Here is a 25,583-nt window from a genome sequence, read left to right on the forward strand (position 1 = left end):
TGCTCATATAATGACTGGGTATCGAAGCCAGATCTCTGCCGTGCCAGGTGAGAGTTCTGACATCGACACAAAGCAGAAAATCTGTCTTGGGACTCCAAGGCCAGTGACCTTTCCCCAGTGGGAGAGAGCAGGGCATATGGACTGCTCACTCGTGCAAGAATGGCTTTCCAATTGCAGGCCCGCCTGACTTCCAGGAACCCAGGAGGCTTAGGAAAGTCTGCTACCAAGGTGAGGCATTCCCATGGCTAACCTGGGCCACCCTGGTCTCAGTGTGGTCATAATCACAGCTAGTGTTTGTTGTGAGCTAGACACGGCACCACGTGCTTTGAGGAAATGCACAGGTGGTTCTCAGATAGCACATGACGCAGAGTAACAGAAAGGTTGGAATTCATTCAGAGGTGCCTTGGAAGAAAGGCCTGGAAATCTACTTCCAAAAATACATAAGCCATTGGAAACCCTATGGAGCAGAGTTCTACGTGGACATGCAGAGGGTGAGTATGAACCAGAGTTAATTCCATGGGAATGGATGTATTACTATCATACATAAATGTACAGCTCCTTCTACAACAGGGTTTCCCAGAGGGAGTGATCTTATCTATGTTCATCCTGGGTTACAGGCCTTATTACAAGTGTTTTTAATCACCCTAGGAGCAACAGGGGTGGGGTTTTCTTGTCCAAAAAGGGGGATATCCCACCCCTCATATGCCTCTAAGGCCCACAGAGGGGTGGGGGAAGCAAACGAAGGCAATGGGGGTCAGAGCACTAACCAACCCAAGGAGAGGGTATTGTTTGTATCTCCACCGGACAGGGAGAGCGGGAGTGGACCCATTCCGTCATGCCAGTCCACAGGCAATGCTCCTGAGCAGAGCAGCCCGTTCCCGAGACTGCAGGGTCGGCCTCTCCCGAGATGACAGTGTTTCAGAGGACAGCTCTGAAGAAACAGTTCAGAAAGAGCGACAGGTTAGCCCACCTGCATGGAGCAGAGTAGGAGGGCAGATCAACAGACCAGTGATGGAGGGAAGCCACCAAGTCCCCGGAGGGCCCCGAGTGTGGGCTTCTGACTCAGGGGCAACAGTTGGCAGGAGACCTGAAGGGGCCACATTGAAGGTGTAAATTGGGGGGGGGGGGAGCACGAGACCTCTCCATCCGAGACTGTGAATAGCAACATGAACCTAGGGAAGCTCACCTCTTCAGCACAAATGCGGCTCTGCCTCATGATCCCCGTTAGACTGGTGGTTATCTGTATGCTGGTGTGTTCTGGTTTTTAAACATTTTTAAACATCTTTTATTATTATTTTGTTTTTTGGTGTTGATATGTAGAAGAAAAGCAGGGTGGGCCGTCTTACAGAGAGAGTGGCCAGACCGTTGGTTCCTGGGGGTACAGGAGGAAAGGAGAGGGAAGGGTCCAGGGGAATAGTAAGAATTCTGAAATGGACTGCCAGGAAGGTGTAGCTTATCTGGGCATGTTTGATCAATCAAATTGTATTTGAGAGGAAGAATTACTGAAGGTGAATGACAGGCAAGCATAATAGTGGGGGAGGAGGAAAAAACAAAATCCAATATATATGTGTGTGCATATGCATAAATATACATATACGAATATGTATATATGTTTATGTATATGTGTATATATGTAAATATAACATGGAAACAGATGGACTTTGGGCCTCTGCTTAAATCTTATCTCAGTACAAGAATGGTTTGTTCTAATAATGTGGCATTGTATGATACCCACCTTCCTGGCAAGACAAAATGAATGCATAGCAAATACAGTGGAGAAAGACGATGGTGCCCGGCTATCAAAAGCTATAGCATCTGGGGTCTTAAAGGCTTGTAGTTAAACAAGTGGCCATCTAGCAGGGAAGCAACAAAGCCCACATGGAAGAAGCACACCAGACTGTGTGATCATGAGGTATTGACAGGAAGCGGTATCAGAAGTTCAAAGAGCACACATCCAAATTGATATGAAGGGGAGTGAATGTAGTGGAGACCCAAAGTCCTCCAGCAAGGCGACTGGACAGTCTTTCTTAGAAGGGCCTCATGGAATGGAGGATGAATCCAGGGTGCGGTGTGGCTCTGATGAACCCACAAGTATCCTCTAGTTCTTTAGGGTTCCCTCCCCTTACCATTGTGGTCCCTACATGATCTACCTCATTGGTCATGTTAGAGCTGCGTGTGTTCCTTTGTACACTTCAGATGGTTCAGTAGAGGGTAGTCCAGACAGAGGACCCCTCAGAGACCCTGACAGGACTAAGGGTTCCTGGATGGTACAGGAAGTGAGAGGTGAGGTGGGGGAGAGGAGTTGCTAGCACTGATGATTGTATACCCCCACCCAAGGGGATTTAATAACAGAACTGTATGGGAAGGGAAAGGATATATCGGAATGAATAAGATATGTCAATAAAAACATTATTCACTTCCTTTCTGTGGTCAGCCTGAGAGCCTGTTGTCGAAATGGGCAAGTGCACGAAACCCGGGAAGGTGGTGCTGGTCCTGGCGGGACGCTATTTGGGATGCAAAGCGGTCATCGTGAAGAACATTGATGACGGCACTTCGGACCGCCCCTACAGCCACGCCCTGGTGGCTGGAATCGACCGATATCCCCGCAAAGTGACAGCTGCCATGGGCAAGAAGAAAATTGCCAAGAGGTCGAAGATCAAGTCTTTTGTGAAGGTGTATAACTATAATCACCTCATGCCCATGAGGTACTCCGTAGACATCCCCTTGGACAAAACTATCGTCAACAAGGATGTCTTCAGAGACCCTGCTCTTAAACGCAGGGCCCGTCCGGGAGGCCAAGGTCAAATTTGAGGAGAGGTACAAGACAGGCAAAAACAAGTGGTTCTTTCAGAAGCTGAGATTCTAGGTCGAGCCAAAATCATTAAAAACACCCCCAAAATAAAAAACAAACATTATTCAAGAAAAAAGGAGCAAGGGGGCGATAGGCCAAATAAGCTTGCCCTATGTTCTTTAACAGCAGTTCTCAACCTGTGGGTCTTGACCCCTTTGGGGATTGAACAACCCTTTGACAGGGGTCACCTAAGAGCATCTGAAAACACATATTTCTGAGGGTCTTTGGAACCGACACACCGCTCCTCTATCCGTCTCCAGGAGGATAAGTAAGTACCCAGCATGAAGACTGTTCCCCATGCAACACCACGCTTTAAGACAAAATTTCATTTATTCGTAATTAGAAATAAATATTTCACAATGCATGACATCTTGTTTTTGTGATTAACCACTACACTTTAACTATGTTCAATTTGTAACAATGAAAATACATCCTGCATATTAGATATTTACATGACGATTCATAACAGTAGCAAAATGACAGTGAATAAGTAGCAACAAAAATAATTTTATGGTTGGGGGGCTCACCACAACATGAGGAACTGTATGAAAGGGTCGCGGCATTAGGAAGGTGGAGAACCACTGTTCTACAAGGAGCTATTATGATTTCCTGTTTCTGCAGCTGATCAAACAGAGTCAGCGAAGTTCAAGAACTTCTTTGAGGTTTGACACCATCAGGCCAGAATGGTGGACGGCAGAGCCAGGCCTGTCTGGCTGCAGGTGACAACCCTGGCTGTGAACGCACCCCCTCCTCACCGGGCTTGCAATGAGCTAAAATAAAGAACCTCCAAGCGTCCTCCCCAGTTCCCTGGCTGGGCAAAACGATTAAGTACCTGGCTACCACCCGAGAGAAACTGGCCCGTCAGCCGGCTTCTGAAGGCCGAGCCATGTACAACCCCTGGGGCGTGGCCATCACTTCCAGCCAGCTCCCAAAGCACTTGGTTTTTCTCGTTGGTGTCGGAGGAACTGTACGTTGTGATTTCGGGATAATAGTTGCATCCCTTCCCTCAACATGAAAAAGATCACACGAGACGCGCAGGGAAAACAGACAGAAACACAGCAATCATCCCCTTCAGAAGCAGAAAGCCTGGCCTCACACTGCAGGAGAGACGCCAGCCTGCTGAAGCTGGCAAGGGACATGGGACTCAAGGAGCCCGTTCCCAATGTGTGATCTGGAGGGCAAGTCTGCCACCATAACGTCTTCCTCCAACCTGCTACTGCCCTCAGGAGATGGCGAAGTGTGACATGTGCTTCTAGGCACAGCAAGCTGCAGAGCGGGCAGGCACATATCTGGTCAAGGTCGTGCTGGGCATCACTCTTTGAAGTTGGGCCCAAGCCACACTGAGCACTGAGAACAGCCACAATCACTGGGTGCTGGCTCCCCGGTTAGATACTAGGGTTCAACAGGCTTGGTTCAAGGTTTCTGTCTGAAAGCCCCCCTCAGACTGTGGTGGCTGGGCTGGTGAGTTAGGGATGAGGTGGGTGGTTCATGGAGACCCAGGGACCCCTGGAGCCGCTTTCTCCCTGCTCAGCAGCACCCCTAGGAAGCCACCTTGAAGCTGGTCAGTTATAAATGCCAAACAGTTGGCGCGTTCCCAGCCCCATCTTCTTAAGTCAAAACGCACCTCCTCCAAAAAGTCCTGAGATGGGATCCAATAGCCCTTCCTACCTTTCTCACTCCCTCATCATGGAATTTACAAGTCCAAGTACAGCTAATGGTGTTCATGTAAGTTTCTTCTTTCATTTTTATTGCCATACTAAAAAAGTTATTTATTCACTATGCACTGAACGCATTCCTAAAAAATGTGCATGTAAATTACTAAGTAAATTTGGTGAACATTTTCTGAATTACAGAACATACTAGGTCAGTTGGGATAACAGCTCTCCCTGCCTCAAAATAATCTAATTTTATCACCCAGAGTCTCTCCTTTATATTCAATGGGAAGTCAAATACTTGTGTGGGGGATTATTTCCCAATGTGCTTGAGGAGGCAGAGTTAACCACTTAACATACCTCTAGTATATCACAGTCACTGCACAATAAATCAGTTTTTTATAAATAAAGTATCATTTTTCTCATTATTTGTATTAATAAAATGCAAACAGAAATACTGATTACTTTTTTAAAAGGCAGATAACCACAAAATTACTCATATTTGATAGTATACTGGGATTTTACAATTACATTAGAATGAGTAGCATAAAATATTATCAATATACCTAAAAACAATGAGACCACATTCTAGTGGTTCACTAGATAGTGCTCAGTAGACATTTATTTGAAATAAGTATCTTGTATCTACTCCCCATCCCCGCCCCATTGACCAAGATGATGCTTTGCCTACACAAAGGGTTGAAGAAATGTTTCCTGAATAGACAAGGAAGAGGAGGAGAGGGCCTCTAAGTCAGTGGTTCTCAACCTTCCTCATGCCATGACCTTTTAATACAGTTCCTCATGTTGTGGTGACCCCCAAACAGAAAATTATTTTTGTTGCTATTTCATAACTGTAATTTTTCTACTGGTATGAATTGGGCAACCCCTGAGAAAGGGTCCTTCAACCCCCAAAGGGGTCATGACCCACAGGTTGAGAACCGCTGCTCTAAGCTGGGTATCAAGTAGTGCAATTGAAATTACCTGGGAAAGAGCAGTTTAAGGAAGATGTAAACGGCAGGTGGTGTACAAGTAAACAGTGGTGTTCAGAGCAAACAGTTAAGCAGAGACACTGGCACCAGAATAAACCAAGGCAAGATCTGCCAGCAACAGCATAAAAGAGGAACTGCCCTTCATCAGAACAACCAAGAAAACGTTGATGTTGGACCCCATCCCCCCCCCCATTTAGCCCAGACAGGCCTAGAGAGACACTCTAGGAGACTGTGGCCGTTTTCCCGAATGCTTTCTGAACATCTTCATGTTCAGCCATTTATTATGAGCCTATCCATGAATCGATATAAACTTGCTCATACTTAGAGATTAGTTTCCACAAGTACAAAGTTGAATTGAATTTCCTTTTATTTGTCCTACAATGCTTACTTTCAAACTTTAAGAGACTTCAATTATTCCATGTAGTTTTGTTTTTTTTAATCAATTTATTGGGGGCTCATACAATATTATCACAACGCAGACATCCATCCATCGTGTCAAGCTCGTTTGTACATTCGCTGCCATCATCATTCTCAAAACGTTTTCTTTCGAGTGGAGCCCTCGGTATCAGTTTCTCATTCCCCCTCCCCCATGCAGTTTTCATGAGCATTCTTTCATCGTTTGAGACCAGAGTCAAAATATTCCTACAGCATTCACACTGCACCACCTCGCACCCACCCTGTGGTCGCTTGACCTGCCCTCCTTCGGTTCGTCTCCCGCTTGCTCGGGTCTTCCTGAGGCGCAGTGGGCACGTCTGACGGGGTGTCTGGCTGCAGTTGGGCCATTGTTGGAATGGCTGCTGCTACAACGTCGTCTTCCATCCCGTCTCCTCCTCCTAGGGCTCTGCGATCGTCTCCAGTTGTAATCAGACGCCTTGAGCATCTTCTTCTATGACCTCAGCTTTGAGAATGTCCGTATCTGTCATAATCATCATCATGAGAACTCCGCACATCCCTTCCTTCCTTGGCCTTTTTCTGATTTCGTGTCTTCCCATCGCACTGTGCAAAATGGATTTCAATTTGACGGCCACAAATCCATTTTCTGTCCAAATGATATAAAACATCTTCAGCATCATGAATATCCTCAAATCGAATATCAGCAAATCCTCTTGGATGTCAGGTGTAGATATCAAATGGAACATGATAACATGCAACTATAGGATGATAGCAATCAAATTCTCAACGTAATCTTCAGACATGGCGTTGTCAACCCCGTTCCTCATGAACGGAGATGTGTTGGGGGTGGAGGGGATCGCAGGTTACAGGACATGTCAGTGGGGTGAATCCCAGCCAGGTGCACCAATGGCTTGACCAGGCTAGGCAACCTGTTTGCACATCCTGCGATGGATCCTACACCCATGTTTATTTCTTTAAGGTTCATGCTGTGTCTCATGTGTCCACTCTCTGTTTTCCCCTTTCTACTTTGTAAACCATTAGAACGTGAATCCCATAAGGCCAAAGAGCCCTGGATGTCCTCTTCTCTCTCTACCCCTTCCACCCCGCACCTCACCTTCCCTTTTGCAGCCTCTAGCTCTGGGCCTCACAGAGGCTGGCTCCGTCCCTGTAGGGGTCACTCAGCTCGCAGGTCTCCAGAGCTTGGGCATACAAGAGGGGTAGCATGGCGGAATGGTCTATCTTCAAAGACCCCGGATATATAGAACCACTATGAGGGGTGGGTGGGTAGATGGGGGTAGACAGATCCCTCAGAGGACTAAAGTGTCTATTTTTACCTTGAAAGTGAGCTGTGGGGCCCCTGCCGTAGAGCAACCTTCTAACACGGCTCACGGAGGCAGCTGGGCTCAGTGTCCAGGAAGAGGAGCGGGCGGGGAGGGCTTTGGCGGGGAGGGCCTCTGGGACTCCCAGGGGAACCCACAAGCTTTATATATATTTATGTGAACTTACAATGCTAATGAGTGTTTTGGAGCCAAGAGCCCTGCTGGGTTTTGTGAGCAATCGGGCTTACTCAACACAGTCATCACTGCCTGCAGCGCTTTCGGTTCAAATTGCAGAGCTGGGTTTGGAAATGCAGCTGACATGGAAGGCTGCCCAGGCCCACAGCCGAATTCCGGTAGGCTCTGGGGAAACAGCACTCCCCACCAGGTCCTCAGATAATTCACCGAGCCCCGGTCTGGCTGAGGTCATCTTCTTCGTGCTCCAGCCTCCAAGGAGGCCAGCGGCCAGCCTGTCTGAAATAGGGAGTGGGGTGGGGTGGGGTTCACCCCGATTGCTCATCTACTTCCTGCCTGTGAAGCTCTTTCTTGCTGTTTGCAGACAGGAAGACAAGCTCACAGGCACGGAACCAAGACAGTTCCTTAGGTGATGTCAGCGGAGTCTCTGCCGCGGTGCAAATGGTTAAGTGACTGTCGCCCGGCCACGAGATTGCCAATTTTCAAACCTACCCAGCGTGCCTCGGAGACATGCCTGGCACGCTGGCATGGATGGGGCTGCTCTGCTCTGCACAGCTGGGGTCGCCGCGGTCGGCAGTGACTCCGGGGCAGCTACTAGGGGTCCTCCAGGCCAGTACTTGCAGTGGTCTCCTCTGTGTTCCCCCACCCCCACCCCCACCCCCCGCTGGACAGCTACTTCTAGGCTGGCTCTATGAAGAACCTGCTCTGCGCAGGGCCGCCAGGGAGATGTTCACAGAGTGGGTCATCTCTGAGCTCCGCCCGAAAGGCCAAGTAAGCATGGGCCAGATGGAGACGTGGGGGAAAGGGCACTGTAAGCAGTGGGAACAACAGGACAGCAAACGGAAGAAGCGGCAGGGCGTGCCCCGTGGGAAGAAGAGCAAGCCCTCTTCCCGAGCTTGAGCCCTGCGTTCTAGTCTCCAGGCAGCAGGCTGCCAATCCCGAGAACCTCACGTGTTGCAATGTAGCGCTCTGCTCCACAGGCCAGCACCGTCAGAACAAGTCTATGGCACCGTTCAGAGCCGCGCCCAGTTCAGCCAAGCAGCCAGTCTTTCAAACCGCCGAATGCCCGCGGGCCACACACCACCCCTTTTATGCGCCCGTCTAAAGTGCCACCTCCACAGAGGAGACGTCGCCTCGGCTGGGGTCACTCATTCAAGAAGCCGGGAAAAGGAGAAGCCCGCCCATTTGCTGCCACACGACACGGGGGGGGGGGAGGGGGGGGTGCAAGGGCTCACCAAATCAACAGACCCTCCCCCATGGGTCGGATGGGCACCTATTGGAAAGTCGAGTCAAGAGCAGGGCAGGGGAGCATCTGTGTTGGTCTGTTGGTGGGAAAATGGGTGCAGGGGGTGAGGGAGAGCAACTTTACTTGGAGAACCTCAATAATTATCTAGAACCCAAGGGGAGAATACGTCCGGTCCGATGTTCCTGATTAGACACTTTTAACCTAGTTTCTATCCAGCCTTTGGTGACTCAGGCCATGTGCTGTGAACAACTGTGACATTAGGTTGTGTCCTTTCAAGGGACACAGCATCCTTTAGGGGACCACACCAGAAGGACTTGATGTAGAAGCCCCACTAAATGCACAGAGCTTTATCTCAAGCAACGGTAGTCCTTGGACTTCAGACTGAAACTTCCTGGTGTGAGAAGAAACAGAGGACGGTCACCCCAAGGTGGCAGAATTGGTGGTCTCTGGACTTTGGTTAGGATCCCTTGTGGGGTGTGCCCAGTGAAAGGTAGCCCAGGATCATCATATAGTTACTATTTTAATGTCCTCCTTGCTTTATTTACTACGGTCTGTGTTAATCTGGATAGGCAAGCTTCTGCCCTTGTGAATGAACGTTACTGGGAATTTCCCCGTCAACTGCCATGGTCATTGTAAAAAGTACTCGATCATGTACAGGTTCAATATGCACAAACCAACAACTCACGGATTGCGGTTCAGAGCCAGCCTATACTTGTATAACTTCCATTTCTCAACAGTATGTTAAATCCAATCCCATTGGACAAGCTAATGACACTATCAATAGAATTACCTATGACCCAGGGGAATGATGGATCATTTTCTCTGTCACAAAATGATAAGGAGGCCTGTAAAGTAAATCAGACGTACACAAAGCAAAGATGTGTGAATGGAGTTTGGACTTACGTTTTGTTCTAGCCCCAATCCAGGGACAATTAGTTCTTATGATGTGGCCTCGCTCGCTTCTTGCCCTCCCCAGGAGATCGCTGAAGCAGTGGGTGCTATTTGTACAGCACAGAGTGGGGAAGAAAGCAGATGGTGCCCAGCCCTCAAAAAGAACAGCGCCTGGGGCCTTAAAGGCTTGTATTCAAACCAGCAGCCATCTAATGAGGCATCAATTAAGGCCACATGGAAGAAGAGTACAAGCCTGCGTGATGTAAGGATGCTAAATAGTAAAATCCAAATCGATTGGAGGACATAGTATCAGAAATTAAACTGTGAACACTCAATTTGCAGAAGGCTATGAATAACAGTGGAGCCTGACCTCCATTTTCAGGGTCCCTACATGGATTAGAGATCTGGTGAGTCCCCTCTGACCACAGGTGAGAGATGTGAATAACCTTACTGTCACATGGAGATGATTGTAAACTCAATTATGGCAGATGTAATTACGTTAAAATGTAATACTTCATCATTGGCTCTCCCTTTAGACCCATTTTAAATTTGTTCTAGATTTTAAATATTTCTTGCTTGTCTCTCAACAGAAATTTTTTCTCTGGTTTGTTTTAATATTGTCATTAGTCTTTTCTTTCTTCCTTTTTACTTTTATAATTTTTTCTTAGTGTTTGGTCACATTTTTAATGTACGTCTGTCTTGTTTATTATTGAGATATGAGCATTATATAAATAACTTTGTTTTGGCTTTGATTTTTAAATCATTTTATTGGGAGCTCTTACAGCTCTTATCATAATCAATACATCCATCCATTGTGTCAAGCACATTTGTTGCCATCATCATTCTCAAAACATTTGCTTTCTACTTGAGCCCTTGGCATCAGCTCTTCATTTTCCTCCCTCCTTCCCCACTCCCCCTGCCTTACAAACCCCTGATAATTTATAAATTATTATTATTTTGTCATGTCTTACACTGTCCAACATCCCCCTTCACCCACTTTTCTGTTGTCCATCCCCCAGGGAGGAGGTTATATGTAGATCTTTGTGATTAGTTCCCCCCTTCCACCCCACCTCCCTCCACCCTCCAGGCATTGCCATAAAGGCCAACAAACAGACCTTGAACTATTTATAGGCTTCTCCATTTTTGTCAGTGGCTTCCTTTTTATTTTATGTAGTTCTGGGGGATATGTTTTCCAGTATATGGAGTACACGACAGGCAAATATATAGATTGAGGTTTTTACCTGTTTTATTTTGTTATTGTTAAGTTTGTTTTTTAAAATGTTTTTCTGTGTATGAAATTTAGGCCAGGTAGATTTATAGAGACAGTTACTGGATTAATAGTTTCTTAGGGGCATGACAGGGATGGTTGGGGGAACTGGGGAGCTAATAACGATAAGTACAAAAACAAAGAAAATGCTCTAAAATTGATTGTGGTGATGATTATACTACTCTTCTTGATGCGAATGAACTACTGAATTTTATGATGTGTGAATTACATGCCAATAAAACTGTATAAACAAACAAAGGGTCCAGCCTGATCAATCTTCCCTTACAGGGAGGAAGCCTGGATATGGGGGACTAGAAGAGAGGGGGTCATTGGTCGGCTGTTACTCCAAGTACAGGTGTGGGCTGTGTGTTCCCCACTAGTAATACTGGGGAGTCCCTGGGTGTGCAAAGGGTTGAAGTGCTTGGCTGCTATCAAAAAGATTGGAGGCTCAAGTTCACCCAGAGGCACCTTGGAAGAAAGACCTGGCGATTGACTTCCAAAAAGCAGCCTTTGGAAGCCCTGCTCCAATGTTACCAGAGGTGGAGTTGGCTCCCTGGAGACATGGCTGTGTGTGTGAGCATTCCTGAAGGGGCTTTCCCAGTGTCTCATCATTGGTTTTCATGTCACCTTCTCGGAACACAGAATAAAAACTTCACATTCTGGGTTCAGGGGGAAGGGAGAGCGGGGAGGGAGGGGAAAAAACGAGGAGCTGATACCAAGGGCTCAAGTAGAAAGCTGGTATTTTGAGAATGATGATGGCAACATATGTACAAATATGCTTGACACAATTGATGTCTGTATGGATTTTTAAAAGAGTTGTCTGAGCCCCTAATAAAATGATTTAATAAAAAAAGAACTTCACCTTCCTCCAGCTCATTTCCTCAAGGTAAATACCCTCTTTTCCTAGGTTTCCCAAGAACATGTATCAGAAAGCGCATATTTGACCTGCTTTAACTTAAAGGGAAAAACAAAATTCACAATTTTCATTTGAAGAAAGGACAAAGGGAACAGGATCATCCCAGAATTCACCACTAGTGGTCAGGAGGAAGTCGGTGCTGGCTGGAGGGTGGGTATTTATCCGAGCACACCAGTACATTACACAGGATGGCTTTCCTAGGGCTGGATCCCCTAGACCAGAGGTTCTCAACCTTCCTAATGCATGACACTTTAATACATTTCCTCATGCTGAGTTGACCCCCAACCACAAAATTATTTTTGTTGCTACTTCATAACTATACTTTTGCTACTGTTATGAATAATAATGTAAATATTTGATATGCAGGATATATTTTCATTGTTACAAATTGAACATAATTAAAGAATAGTAATTAATCACAAAAATAAGATATAATTATATATTGTGAAATATTGATTTCTAATGACAAATAAATGAAATGTTGTCTTGAAGCATGGTGTAGCATGGGGAACAGTCTTCACGCTGGGTACTCTTATGTGAGCGTATCTACATGTGGGTGGACCTGCCTGGAGACTGATAGAGGAGCGGTGTCTCGGTTCCTAAGACCATCAGAAATATGTGTTTTCCGATGGTCTTAGGTGACCCCTGTGAAAGGGTCGTTCAACAGCCCTCCCCTACCAAGGGGTCACGACTCACAGGTTGAGAACCACTGCCCTAGACTTTTGAATTTTCTGGGAGAGTCTTTGGATCTGTTATTCCTTATGTGTTTCCATGCTAGCCGGACCATAAAGTGACTCGTGTTTATATAGCATAGTGTAATCTGAATGTAGTCATGGACACATGTAGATGGGGTTTGGCATATGCCAGCAGGAGGTCTGCAATAATAATAGCCACAGAGGAGCCACTTTATGGTGCCTGACTCCTTACCAAACATTTTTATGCGTATGATTTCATCTAGAGAAGCGGTTCTCAACCTGCGGGTCGTGACCCTTTGGGGTCAAACAACCCTTTCACAGGGGTCACCCAATTCAAAACAATAGCAAAATTATAGTTATGAAGTAGGAATAAAAACAATTTTATGGTTGGGGGGTTCAAAACAACATGGGAAACTGTATTAAAGGGTCACGGCATTGGGTAGGTTGAGAACCACTGAGAGAATTGGTGTGGTTAGGGAAATGAGAACAAGTTTTGCCATAAGATATATACTTATTTGTGGTCTGTGCCAATTTTTTTGAGCCAAAGTTCTTATCCTCTATGAGCATTGCCGTCTAACTCTACAAAATGGACGTTCATATTCTCATTTTGCAGAAAAAGAAACTAAAGTTTAGGAATTAGTGACTTCCCTAAAGTCATTTATCTGATCAATAACGGAATCAACAAGGGTCCCTGTTCCCCCGTCAGGTTTTAAACCTCCAGCCTTAGGCATCTCAACTTCCGTGAACTTTAATTTCCACTTGGTGTAGAGGCCAGGACACAGTCCTTCACTGGAAGCTTTTCTTCCACTCAAACTCGCTCTCTACAGCAGCATGGCAGCTCACATTTTCTTCCTTCATATTTGGTTGTTTGGAATAGGAAACAGTTTGAAGCAGTTTGAGAATTTTCAGTTGTGTACTAGGTATCATAGGAAGCTCCAATTGTTTCCTCCTTTCCTTCACAGGACGAGATGACACCAACAAAAGTCATCCGACGGAACCCTGTTCTATCCTGAATCTGGCTCCCCTCCCCTGTGTCCTGGAGCACTCTCTCAAAATACAGAATTTCACATGTGGGCCTGACACTGGGGCCCCTTGAACTGTCTGGTTTAGCACTGAAAAATAAAGAGCAGAAGCTTGCGTGCTGCTCTTCCTGAAGACACGCCAGTTCTCTAGGGAGGCTTCTCGCAATGAATGACTTTCCTAGTCTATCCATCTTCTGAAAAAGTCTCTCTGTGCACGGGCAGTATCTAAAAGTCCTTTATAGTCTCTACATCATGCTTTCAACAAATCCTCAAGCCTGTTTTGACTCAAAGCCACCTTACTGGATTAGGGTGGCACTGCCATAGCATTTCCAAGGCTGTTAGTCTCTATGGAAGCCCGTCTGTCGTTCCATCTGTGTCCCATGAACAGATTGGTTTGAACCCCTGACCTTCTGGTTGGCTATGGAGTGTTAACCACTGTGTCCCCAGAGCTCTTCATTTAAGGCTCAATCCCCAGGAATTTCCTTTAATCTTGACATTAGGAAGCTCTTTAGATTAAAAAAAAAAAAAGGTTGTTTACAGATGATGTCCTATTATTCAACCCAATGTTTCCCCCTTGGCTTCTGCTCCCTGTTTTGTGCTCATTGTGAAGCCCAGTAGTTGAATGTTCAGGTTTTAAAAGTAGGCACAAGGAGGAAGCACTGTCTTGAAAGTGTGGTTGCTTTTCCTTTATCTTCGACTCTGCAAAAATGCAGAGCTTGGGGGGATGCTGCGTTTGTTGTCAGAGGTCGCAGGCTATGAGTTGCGTCACACCCAAAGACAGAACTCAACAGGCACTCCTAGACCAAAGGAAACTTCACAGGAAGATGTTTATCATCTGGGCCCTCATAGAAGCATTTACTCTGAAGGACGGAGCCCTGGCTCTGCATCTGGTGGAAGGTTCGAGGTTCACAGAACTTCTGACTCCTCGGAATGTAAGTTACCCTGGGAAGTCCTCATCACTTATATCTTGGCGTGGCATGTAATCTGGTGCTGCTGTTCCACGATGAGAGTTTCATGAATTCACAGGGAATAAGAAGAAACCACGGATGATACCGTGTGTATGTGTAAAATGAGACAATATTAATAGAAAATACTTTGGACAGAGCCTGGCATATAGTTAACACTCAGTAAATATTAGCTGTTATAGGTGGGGAAGTGCATCACTGTCGACTGTCTTTAAAAAAATTTAAGTAGTTTTATTGGCATATAATCCACATATTATACAATTCAATGGTTCAATCATACCAAGAGGAGTTGTACAATCAATTCTGAAACATTTTCTTCTTTGTCGTGCTCATTGTTATTAGCTTCCCATTTCCCCCAGTCTCCCTTGACATACTCCCAAGAAACCATTAAGACAGTTACCATCTCTATACATTTACTTATCCTTAATTCTATATGTGCGAGAAAGACTTGGCTTTCTATGCCCATAAAGTTAGTCTTGGAAACCCACAGGGGCATTTCTACCCTTCCTACAGGGCCACTATGTCTCAGCACCAACGATGGTAGTGAGGTTTTAGTGGAAGGATTTCATATACAGAAAAACATATACCAAGAAACAAAAAATGAACAACAATAACAAAGTAAAAAAGAGAAAAACCTTAATTGAAAAGTTAGCAAATGTAGAAAATAATAAAATAATCTTCATGGACAATGTCAGACCCAGGCCTGCCAGAGTACTACGCGTCTTAATAAAGCAAGCAGGGCATTGAAGTAGTAAGAGCAGTAAGTACATGTTAATCTGGTACCTACAGTTGCATGTTCTTGGTATAGCTTTGTCACACCATGAAGTTTTGGCTTTAAGTTCTCTAGCTACAGGTGTGTTTGGGATAGAACCCAGTTCACCTAGTGAGGTTTCCCAGCACATCCCTCTGGTATGGTCTGTGGAGGATGTTATGATCCAGGGTTCAATGTCCCAGTATTTGACAGCACATGACCTCAGTCCCCAGGGACTGTACACAGACTCAGACCAATATGCCCTAATAAGGAACACAGAGCCAGGCATACTCTACCCTACGGGTCCACAAAAGTAAGTCATTTCCCCCCCATGTTGGTCCTCCCCTTTTTCTACCAACTTGTCTTCTCCAACTATATTTTTTGTTGTTGATATGCTATCTCTATTTAGAAATACATAATCTTAATAGCAGAATGGTAGTTTGAATTTTTGTTTAATGGCCATTTTCCCCCGTTGTTTTGGTATGAGATGACAACGTCAAGTCAGCTCCGACCCATGCCGGCCCATCGCACAACGGAGCAAATCCTACAGAGCAGTCGCCTGCTATCCTCACAGTCACGGTGACGACTGAGTCCACTGTTGCAGTCCTTGTTTCAACCCATCTCCTTCAGGGTCTTCTTTCTCAGGGACCAGGACGTCATGATAACATGCACTGAGAGTGTGAGATGAAACCTCACCATCTCGTTTCTAAAGAACAATCTAATTGTATTTCTTCCAGGACATTTGTTCATTCTTCCCCAGCACCATCAGTCAGAGAGAGCAATTCTTTGGTCTTCCTTATTCACTGTCCCTCCCATATGACATGATTTGTTATACCACGTTTCGATGTGCCTAAAGAGGTCTTTTGAAGCAAATTTGCCTGCTGCAATATATCGTTTGATTTCTCAATTACTGCTGCCCTGGATGTTGATTGTGGATCCAAGTAATATAAGATCCTTGACAACTTCGATATTTTCTCAGTTTATCATGATACTGCTTCCTGGCCCAGTTGTGAGAATTTTTGCCTTCTTTATTTGATATGTGATCCAAGTTGGAAACTGGATAATCTTTAATCTTTATCAATAAGTGCTTCCTCTTGACTTTCAGCAAGCAAAATGTGTCATTTGCATATTGCAGGTCATTAAGGAGCTTTGTATCAACCCTGACACCGCGTTCTTTGTGCAGTCCAGTTTGTTTGTTTGGCTCAGTATGCAGATTGAATTAGAAGGGTGAAAGGCTGTAACCCTGACACACATTTCTCCTGACTTTAAGCTGTGCAGTATTTCCAACCCTGACACACATTTCTCCTGACTTTAAGCTGTGCAGTATTTCCAACCCTGACACACATTTCTCCTGACTTTAAGCTGTGCAGTATTTCCTTGTTTTGTTCCAAGGACTTCCTCGTGGTCTATATTTTGTTTTGAATAGACCAGAATAGTTTCTGAAGGAGCCCGGGGAAGTGTTCCAGAGCACCGTCAATGTTGCCCATCATTTGTCAAGATTCAAACAGCTGAAAACCTCTGTGTAGTTAATTAAACACAGGTCAACATCTTTCCGGTGTTCTGTGCTTTCTGTCAAGATCCATCTGACATTGGCTACGGTATCTCCCATTCCACGTCCTCCGCTGTGCCTACCCTGATTTTTTGACAGTTCCTCGTAATGTTCTGCAGCAATGGTTTAATGTCTGGACTCAGCAAGATTTTACATGTAAGTACCCAAGTTAATGCCCAAGTTTAACACCGAAACGTCATAGCTCCCTAAGTCTGAGAAACACACATCTAATCAAATTGTTCGTAGTCCTCCTTTTCAAGTAACCTGAGAAACCTTAGCCGTCTGGTTCTTCCCCTCACATCTGGATGGCTCTGACTCACCTGGTGGCTTATAAGCACCAATACTCTGCAGGCCTCTTCAGAGGGCTGGGTTGGAACAAGAGAAACACAATTCCTAGGATCCTGCTGCCCCTGCTTAGAACTCTTCCCTCCTGCGCTAACTGATTATCTCTCTAGACTCAAAGGAACAATCTGGGGCTGTCAAAGGTGGGAGCTCTGCCCGCCCCAGAGACCAGGGGTAGAGAGCACCTGGGCAAACTCTCCCTCCAATTTTAAGATGGATATTGACAGTGGCCTTATGTCAGCAGACAACTTCCCACCTCTTGACTGGCATCTAAGAATGTCATTCCATGCTTTGGCTGATGCTCTCTTGGATTTTCACATAGCGGGGAAGGTGCTCCTCCCACCCACACCACACATACCCCTACCGCACACCTCTATTGTCTACCATGCTTGAGGGAAAGCACTGGGCCGGGCAGCGTTAACAGAAACAGTTCAGAGATGCCCTCCTTTAGGGGGACTCAGGGCAGGTGCCATTGCTGCCATACCTCCTGTGTGTCTCCGCCCAGAGAAAGCTTCCTTAGCATCGCAGTTATCTCTTCCCATGGGCCACGCCTGCTGTTCAAGTCTCACCTTTGCTACTACTCAAGGAGGCAGCATAGTTTCCTCAAGCATTCATACCACACGCGTGAGAACCACCATTGTGCGTGTAATGCAGTAACCACTTCACATGTGGTGTGCGGCGGGAGGAGCCCTGGGATCACCTGTGCTAAGCTGAGGTCTCTTCCCAGCCCTTGCAGTGGTTGAGGCCCAGATGGTCAACAAGAGCCAGTGGGTGCTGTGTGTTCGCGGATGCAAAATGAGTCAAATCAGATGACGCCTTCAAAGAGGGAACAGCCAAGAACGTCAGAGAAGGCACTGTTAACAGAAATCGTACGCGAGGAGGTGTGGGAAGGCCTTAGGGGAGCGGTTCTCAACCTGTGGGTTGGGACCCCTTTGGGGGTCAAAAGACCCTTTCACAGGGGTCACCTGATTCATAACAGTAGCAAAATTACAGTTATGAATTAGTAATGAAAATAATTTTATGGACGCCGGATAGGGCAAGATATGACAAAATAATAATCTATAAATTATCAAGGGCTCATGAGGGAGGGGCAGCGGGGAGGGGGGGGAAGAGGACCTGATGCAAAGGGCTTAAGTGGAGAGCAAATGTTTTGAAAATGATTAGAGTAAAGAATGTACAGATGTGCTTTACACAATTGATGTATGTATATGTATGGATTGTGATAAGAGTTGTATGAGCCGCTAAGAAAATGTTTTTTGTTTTTTTTTAAAAGAAAAGAATGTTATGGTTGGGGAGTCACCACAACATGAGGAACTGTATTAAAAGGTTGTGGCATTAGGAAGGTTGAGAACCACTGTCTTAGGGTAAAAATGATACATATATGATATAAGCTACCTAGGACAAATCTTCTACCACTCTGGTAGTTACAGGATCTGTTGTCAATTTGAGGCTTAGCCTGTCAACCAGATCGAAGTTTGATGACTTCATTTGAAGGCTCTAAGGAGATACGTATATAGCTTATTGGAGGCTGGACACTTGCTCACTCCCTGGGAGACATTGCAGTTGACAAGATACATGGTACTATGTGAGTGCCCTGAGCTGGAGAAGCCACGCAGAGAACCCTGCCACCTCTGAGATGCCTGCAATGCCACTGGATCCACAAGACTTCCCACCCACTGGCCTGTGATCTTCCTGCATCCGGAGTCATTGCATGTGTTGCGTGAGTCTGAAGGGGACTTTATAGATTTGTATCGGACAGATGGGTTAATATCAGACTTATGGACTTGATTTGGACTGGGCTGGGATGTTTTTTTAATGTACAATTACTCTTTGATCTAAAGCTTTTTCTTATACACATGAGCGTGTCTGTGGGTTTGTTTTTCTAGTCTACCCAGACTAGCACCGCCACCCATCTGTGGAGTTGCTGACTGTGGCCGTGTGTGTGTTACTGTGGTGCTGCAAACTATGCCACTGGTTTTCAAGCACCAGCAGGGTCAACCAGGATGAACAGGGTCAGTGGAGCTTCCAAACTCAGACAAAAGGGGAAAAGGCCTCCTTCTGAAAGTTAGGCAATGAAAACATCATGGATCACAATATAATGTCCATTATGATGCTGGAAGATGCAAAGAGCTTCAGATGGCATAGGACTAGGCTACATCTCATTCGTTCTGTTGCCATGAGTGGCATCCCTGGTTGGCAACTGGCAGCCGCAGGATGGGTCTTTGCAGTCAATGGGGTTCTTGCCTCTCTTCCTCCTCGCTGACTTGGGGCAGTTTTGCTCTCTCTGATGTAACCTGTCTTGGGAGTTCTTAGTGGCATAGGCAAAGGGAAAGAGGGCACTTGGGAAGCAGCCTCTGATCCCATGTGTCCCAGGTAACTGAGGTGCTGGTGGGTCACCTCATCACTGAGAGCCCTGGGAAAAGGCATGTTGGAATTGAAGGACCAATCCCCGGAGCTGTGTTTAATTTTCAGTCCAGAGAACACAATGGTAAATGTAGTCTTAAATTCCAGACTATAATTCATGGAAATCCAGAGAAGCTAGGTGGGCCTGGAAATGTAAGCTCCGTATTCACGCTCAAAATAAATCAGGAAAAACAATGACTGTCTGTCTAGAGCAGTGGTTCTCAACCTTCCTAGTGGGCTGAGACCCTTTAATAGAGTAGCTCATGTTGTGGTGACCCCCAACCAGAAAATAATAAATTTATAACTTTTTATAACTATAATTTTGCTACTGTTATGAATCATAATGTAAATATCTGATATGCAGGATGTATTTTCATTGTTACAATTTGAACATAATTAAAGCATAATGATTAATCACAAAAATATGTAATTATATATTGTGAAATATTTATTTCTAAAGACAAATCAATGAAATATTGTCTTGAAGCATGGTGTAGCATGGGTAACAGTCCACACCGGGTACCCGTATGTGGGCATATCTGCATGTGGGTAGACCTGCCTGGAGATGGATAGAGAGGAGCGCTGTCTCGGTTCCTAAGATCATCAGAAATTTGTGTTTTCCCATGGTCTCAGTCGACCCCCAAAGGGGTCATGACCCACAGATTGAGAATCACTGGTCTAGAAGCAAAGGAAGTATGAAAGGTCCTACAGATTCTGGGTTATAGCTGAGTCTTGGGTCTACATCTTGCCTCAAGTTTTTCAGGGATCAGAGATGGGGTTTCTTGCTTCCCGGACCCTGGTAAGTACAGAGGAAATCGCTGGGTTAGGAGCCCCAACAGCAGCAGCTGGGAAACTGGAAGAGGGGCATGTAGGTGAGAAGGGCCCTGGATTAACCTGTTGAACTATGTGGTCAAGGCAGCCGGCTCACAGGCCTCCCACAGAGGAAAGCTGTGGAGCTCAAGATTTATAGAGCCTAAGAAACCAAACTCACGGCCCTCAAGTCCCCAGAAGTTTTCTACTTGCAATCTTTCATGGTACAGGGTGGAAACTGAGGCCCCGAAAGTGAGTTGTCCACAGGCCCAATCCAAAGCAACCAAGGAAGGTCCTCAAATCGCTCTGTACACTATGAACACGGGCTGTTCTCCACAACCATTTCTCAACTATTTCCACCCCATCCCTGGTGCCCTTTGTCCCACTCTTCCTGTCCCCAGGCTTTGTCTCCACATTCCTGCCCACACACCCACGCTGTGGCTGCGGTGCCCTCCCGTCGCACATATTCATGTCCACTGTTGGCTAAAGTAAGAACTTATCTCCTAACGATCAGCCTTTCTCCCACTCTCCGCTCACGTCCTGTCTGGACGAAACATTCTATCCTTTAATTACATCCTGACCTACATTGTTCAGTGTCTCCTTTTCCCGCTGTCAGTCTGGTCCTCTCCACAAGAATGAAGGTTCTGTGACGGCTGAGGTCCTGGGTCATCTGAACTAGCACACAGTAATTGCTCCGTAGCTGAAATCCACCCAGTGAAAACAACAGGCGTGGGCAAGAATCATTGTTCTAAGACCCACCTGGGATTCCGTGCTGTCGGGGGAGATGGAGGGGGGGGGGAGGAATCAGTACCCCAGCCGCAGTCAGCACGTTGGAGACAGCTCCAAGGGGACTTGCGAGCGCATTCAGCTCCAGGCCTCCCTGTCACCCCTCCCCGGGGCTGCCTGCTTACAGAGTTTGCTTTGGGCATGTGACTTGCAGCAGAGAGCAAGCTGACAAATGTGGGTTATGCTTCTTTTAGTCGGACGCTGCTCTGCAACCCGGCGGGCCAACGTCTCCTCCTGCCCAGCTTGGAGTCGGTCGGGTTAACTAGCATCTCTCAGTCAGCCGGGAAACAGGAAGATTAGCAGCAGCTGACACACTGCACCCACATGAGAGACTCGAACAAGGATTTTGTCCCAGGGTTACTTAGGTGTCCCTGGGTGGCAGTTAATATGATTGGTTGTTAAACCACAGCCTGGAGGTTCAAGCCCACCTGAGGCGCCTTGAAAGAAAGACCTGGTGATCTTTTTCTGAAAAAATCTGTCGCTGCAACCCTATGTAGTACAGTTGCACTGTGACACACATGGGGTGCCAGGAGTCGTGGTTGATAGGACAACGCTCGGGTGGTTACTGGTTACTTTGAGGTAAGTAGCGAATGTGCTAAAGTCTACTCCACAGGCTGATTTTCAGAAGTAGAGCGCCAGCCACCTCTGCGTAAATTGGAACCAGTGACCTTTCAGTTAACAGCTGAGAGATTGCACCTCTCAAGGACTCCTCCTGAAGTCACTGCACCTGTTTCCCAGGACAGGTTGATAATCCAGGTGTAAGTCTTCTCTAGCTCCCATCAAAGGTGCCTTAAACCCCACGCGAGAGCTTCTCCATATTTTTTTAATTCTTTGGAAATCTTGATATAATGCAGATTGTAGTTCAGTAGGTCTGAAGTGGAGCCTGAGATTCTGGGTATGTTTGTGTGCTTTTAAAATTAATTTCTGGTTTATATATAGTGCCATTTTAGTAATTCATACAGATTCAGTTAAAGTTCTAAGAGCTTCTTAATAATGTTAAAAAGAAAAATCAATTTCTAAAGAAAGATTATTTATTGGTGTGTGTGCTGTGTGTTTTGTTGTGTGTGTTGTGTACGGGGTGTTTTTTGTGTTGTATTTGTGTTGTATTTGTGTGTTGATGCGAGTTGTTTTGTGTGTTGTTGTGTGTTGTTGTGTGTGTTGTTGTTGTTTGCCCCAATACATTCAGTCTTTGTTGGGCGGCACTGCTCCCAAAGTATCAGTCCCTGTGCCACTGTACAGGGACATGTCTAAGCCGAGAGTCTGCATTTCTACACTTTATACCACCGTCTGACCAAGGTAAGAAATAGAGGATAGCTAGAAAGTCTTACTTTTTCAAGACAAAAATCTGACACATTAAAAATATCTTTGCTTGAGACAAATGAGTTCCCTCATTGCACACGAGGAAGGTTAAGCTAGAAGACACTCGGTGTGCCTCTTCCTGAGGATTGTTTAAAGTAAATTGTGTGTATAAGGGGCTTCAAAATTTATGAGGAAAAATTCGTTATCTTTTAATTCCATTTTTCCACAAAATTTTGAATATCCCCTTTTGTTTGTTTGTTTAAAACTTGAGTCTTGGTTGTTTCGAATTGCCGACCATGCGAATCTCAGTCCAACTTGCAATCATTACACCAGCAGGGCTCCTTTATTTGAGAATAGCAAAATTTAAATAATAACTGGTAAAGGGCCAGATAAATTACATTAAAAGTTTAAAACAACAGATTCTGCCTCTCTAACAAGCTTCCTGTGATGCTGAGCTACCGAGCCCTGGGTCACACGAGTATTGCCAATTGCAGTGCCGCCTGAGGGACCGCAGGGAGTCCTGGAGGAGCAGTGGTTACGCTTTGAGCGGCTCGCCCAGAAGTCAGCGGTTTGACCCAAGTCACTCTGTGTTAGAAAGACATGGCCACGTGCTTCAGCAAAGATTTAGTCTCAGAAATCCTATGGCAGTGGTTCTCAACCTGTGGGTCGAGACCCCTTTGGGGGTCGAACGACCCTTTCACAGGGGTCGCCCGATTCATAACAGTAGCAAAATTAGTTATGAAGTAACAATGAAAATAACTTTATGGTGGGGGGTGGGGGGTCACCACAACATGAGGAACTGTATAAAGGGTCATGGCATGAGGAAGGTGGAGAACCACTGCCCTCTGTGGTGGGACCACGCAGTCGAACAGGGCTGCTGTGAGTTGGAATTGACATGATGGCAACTAATATCAACAAGGTGACCAAAGGTCTTGGTTTGCCGGGGACTTTCCCAGCCTTAACCCTGAGGGTCCTAGATTCCACATTCCGGGGTGGGGGGACCCTTAGTTCCAAGAAAATCAGGACAGTTTGTTTCCAACATTCTCAGACTAGATAGAAGCTTCATCTGCAACCCTCTTTCCAAAGGAAGCACTTTCAATGCCCTCTCCGTAAGCTGGCAGGGTGATAAGAAACCAGGAGATCGAAGCCGAGTGAATGGCTCTGGAGCAGGGAGGAGGTGTGGTGTGCTATGGGTTCTTCAAAAAGGTTTGGGGTATGTGGAAGGAGCCCAGGGGCTACCGTGGGCTAGTATTGGGCTGCCAACCACAAGGTCAGTGGTTCTAACCCACTGACTTAATGGGAGAAAGCTGAGCCTGTCTGCTCCTGGGAAGGTGTACAGTCTCAGAAACCCTACACAGGGTGGCTATACGTCAGAACCAACTCGATGATGTAGTGGAACTGGTGGGTGGGAGGCTGTGTGGTGGGGTTGAGAGCACTGACGATGGAGCCAGAAGACCTGCCTTCTTAAATCCTGCTACAGACAGCTGGCGCCACTGCTAACTTGCTGCACAACACAGGGGATTTTCTTAACTGTCTGATATTTATGAAAGGGAGACTGGCAATATCTACCTCACGATGTCATCATGAAGATTAACAATGTGATATCATAAGGGTAAGCACTATGCTCACTATAAATAATATTTTTACAACCCACCGATACATACTGTAATTTATTCGCTGATTTGTAATGTGACCATTCTTAGGCAACAGAGAGAGAGGGGAGGGGATGCTAAATACCATCTACTAATGATTGTTATTACTTGCACTTGAGTTGTTTCTCTCCCCCCCACCCCCCACCCCTGCACACTCATGACTCATGGTGACCCCATGCACAATGGAAGAGAATGTCGCCCGTGGTGGGATCCACAGGTTTTTCCTGGCTGACGTTAGAGAGTAGGTGGTAGATCGTCAGGCTTTCTGTCTAGTCCATCTCATTCCATCAGTGGAACTGCAAGTTCCAGTGAAAGACGCTCAGCATCATAGCCACACGCAAGCCTCCACGGGGTGGAGATGTGTATGTACTAGCTAACTATCAGAATGAGCAAAGACCCAGGGGTGTCCATACATGACATCTGCCATTCATCCCTAGAAAACAGAGAAGCTGTGGAAGGACTCGGTCAACGTATCAGAATGATGCTGTAATGCGAGGACCACATGCCATTCACACTATTAAGGGGAAATAAATCCTCAAACTCTAAAAGGGAGAAAGTATACGTAGACTCACTTATGCATGTATGCATATATGTGTACGGGTATGAACCCAAACAACCCTCAAAACCCAACATCACTGCGATTGATTCAACGCTGACTGATAGCAAGCCTATAGGAATAACTCATCTTTCGCCCAGGGAGCAGCTGATGCTTTTGAACCACTGACCTTGCAATTAGCAGCCCAATGCATAAGCACACCGCCACCAGAACTCCATATACAAAAAGATGTATTTATATGTTAGGTGTATGAGGTTAAGTAAAAAAAAAAGAAACATTGCTATGAAATCATAGAAACCTTTGTTAAATCTTTATTAAACAAAAACATTAAAATATGAAGCTCCTGTTTCCTGATGTAAACTCCATCTAGGTCGATATGCTTCTGAGGGTGATGTTTCCATCCCTTGGTACCATGCTTCCTTCCCCGAACAGTCCTGTCCTCTTCGACTCACACCCTATCCAAGTGGCAGTGCTGGCACCCTCTAGGGACACAGATCATGTACTTTCTCAATGTTTTCTGAGTTTGGGGAATAAAAAGACTCCAAAGGGCAAGATAAATGGGCTACGATTTTTCCAAGAAAATTCTCAAAGGACAGCCCTAGCCCTCTGCTTCCCGTGAGAAATGAGCAGGTGTGTTCTCATGATGGAAAAAAAACTTCTTCAATCCAATTTTCCTCGCTCTTTTCTCATCAAGGAACTTTTAAATTTTCTTAAAACTTCTTAATCAGCCCTGTGATCATCTTGCACCTGGTCTCAAAGTTGCCAACCCCTAAGCCAGAAGGTAAACAGAATCACTAAGCACATTATTTGAGCAATGAACATCCCATGTCCCATGAAATCATGATCCTAAACTTCTAGACCAAAGAACCAAATCCCATGAAGTATTTGTACATAAACACTCTCAGCAGGCACTCTTTCTTTGGACAATGTTGTAAGCCAATCAAACTTTTTACAGGTGTACAACTTCATGACGGCACTCACAACAATCAGTTGTGCACCTCGACCTTCAATCAATGCAATTTTTCGTCACCATAAAC

At 45.8% G+C, this 25,583-nt stretch overlaps 2 protein-coding genes across 2 annotated transcripts in view; one reads left to right on the top strand and one right to left on the bottom strand.

Annotated features, from left to right (window-relative positions):
- CLMP (CXADR like cell adhesion molecule) overlaps positions 1-25,583 on the bottom strand; it is a 133,973-nt gene that overhangs the window by 94,585 nt on the left and 13,805 nt on the right. The window lies entirely within an intron of this gene.
- Positions 2,455-2,836, top strand: LOC142447090 (large ribosomal subunit protein eL27-like). The gene has a single exon (XM_075548804.1). It carries the CDS (start codon positions 2,455-2,457, stop codon positions 2,809-2,811), a length of 357 nt encoding a protein of 118 aa, XP_075404919.1. The 3' UTR covers positions 2,812-2,836.

Source organism: Tenrec ecaudatus, chromosome 4, assembly GCF_050624435.1.
Source record: "Tenrec ecaudatus isolate mTenEca1 chromosome 4, mTenEca1.hap1, whole genome shotgun sequence".
Classification (NCBI taxonomy): domain Eukaryota; kingdom Metazoa; phylum Chordata; class Mammalia; order Afrosoricida; family Tenrecidae; genus Tenrec; species Tenrec ecaudatus.

Bases quoted from the DNA above. Each gene is read 5' to 3' on its own strand.
- LOC142447090 (XM_075548804.1), top strand. From the start codon at position 2,455: ATGGGCAAGTGCACGAAACCCGGGAAGGTGGTGCTGGTCCTGGCGGGA.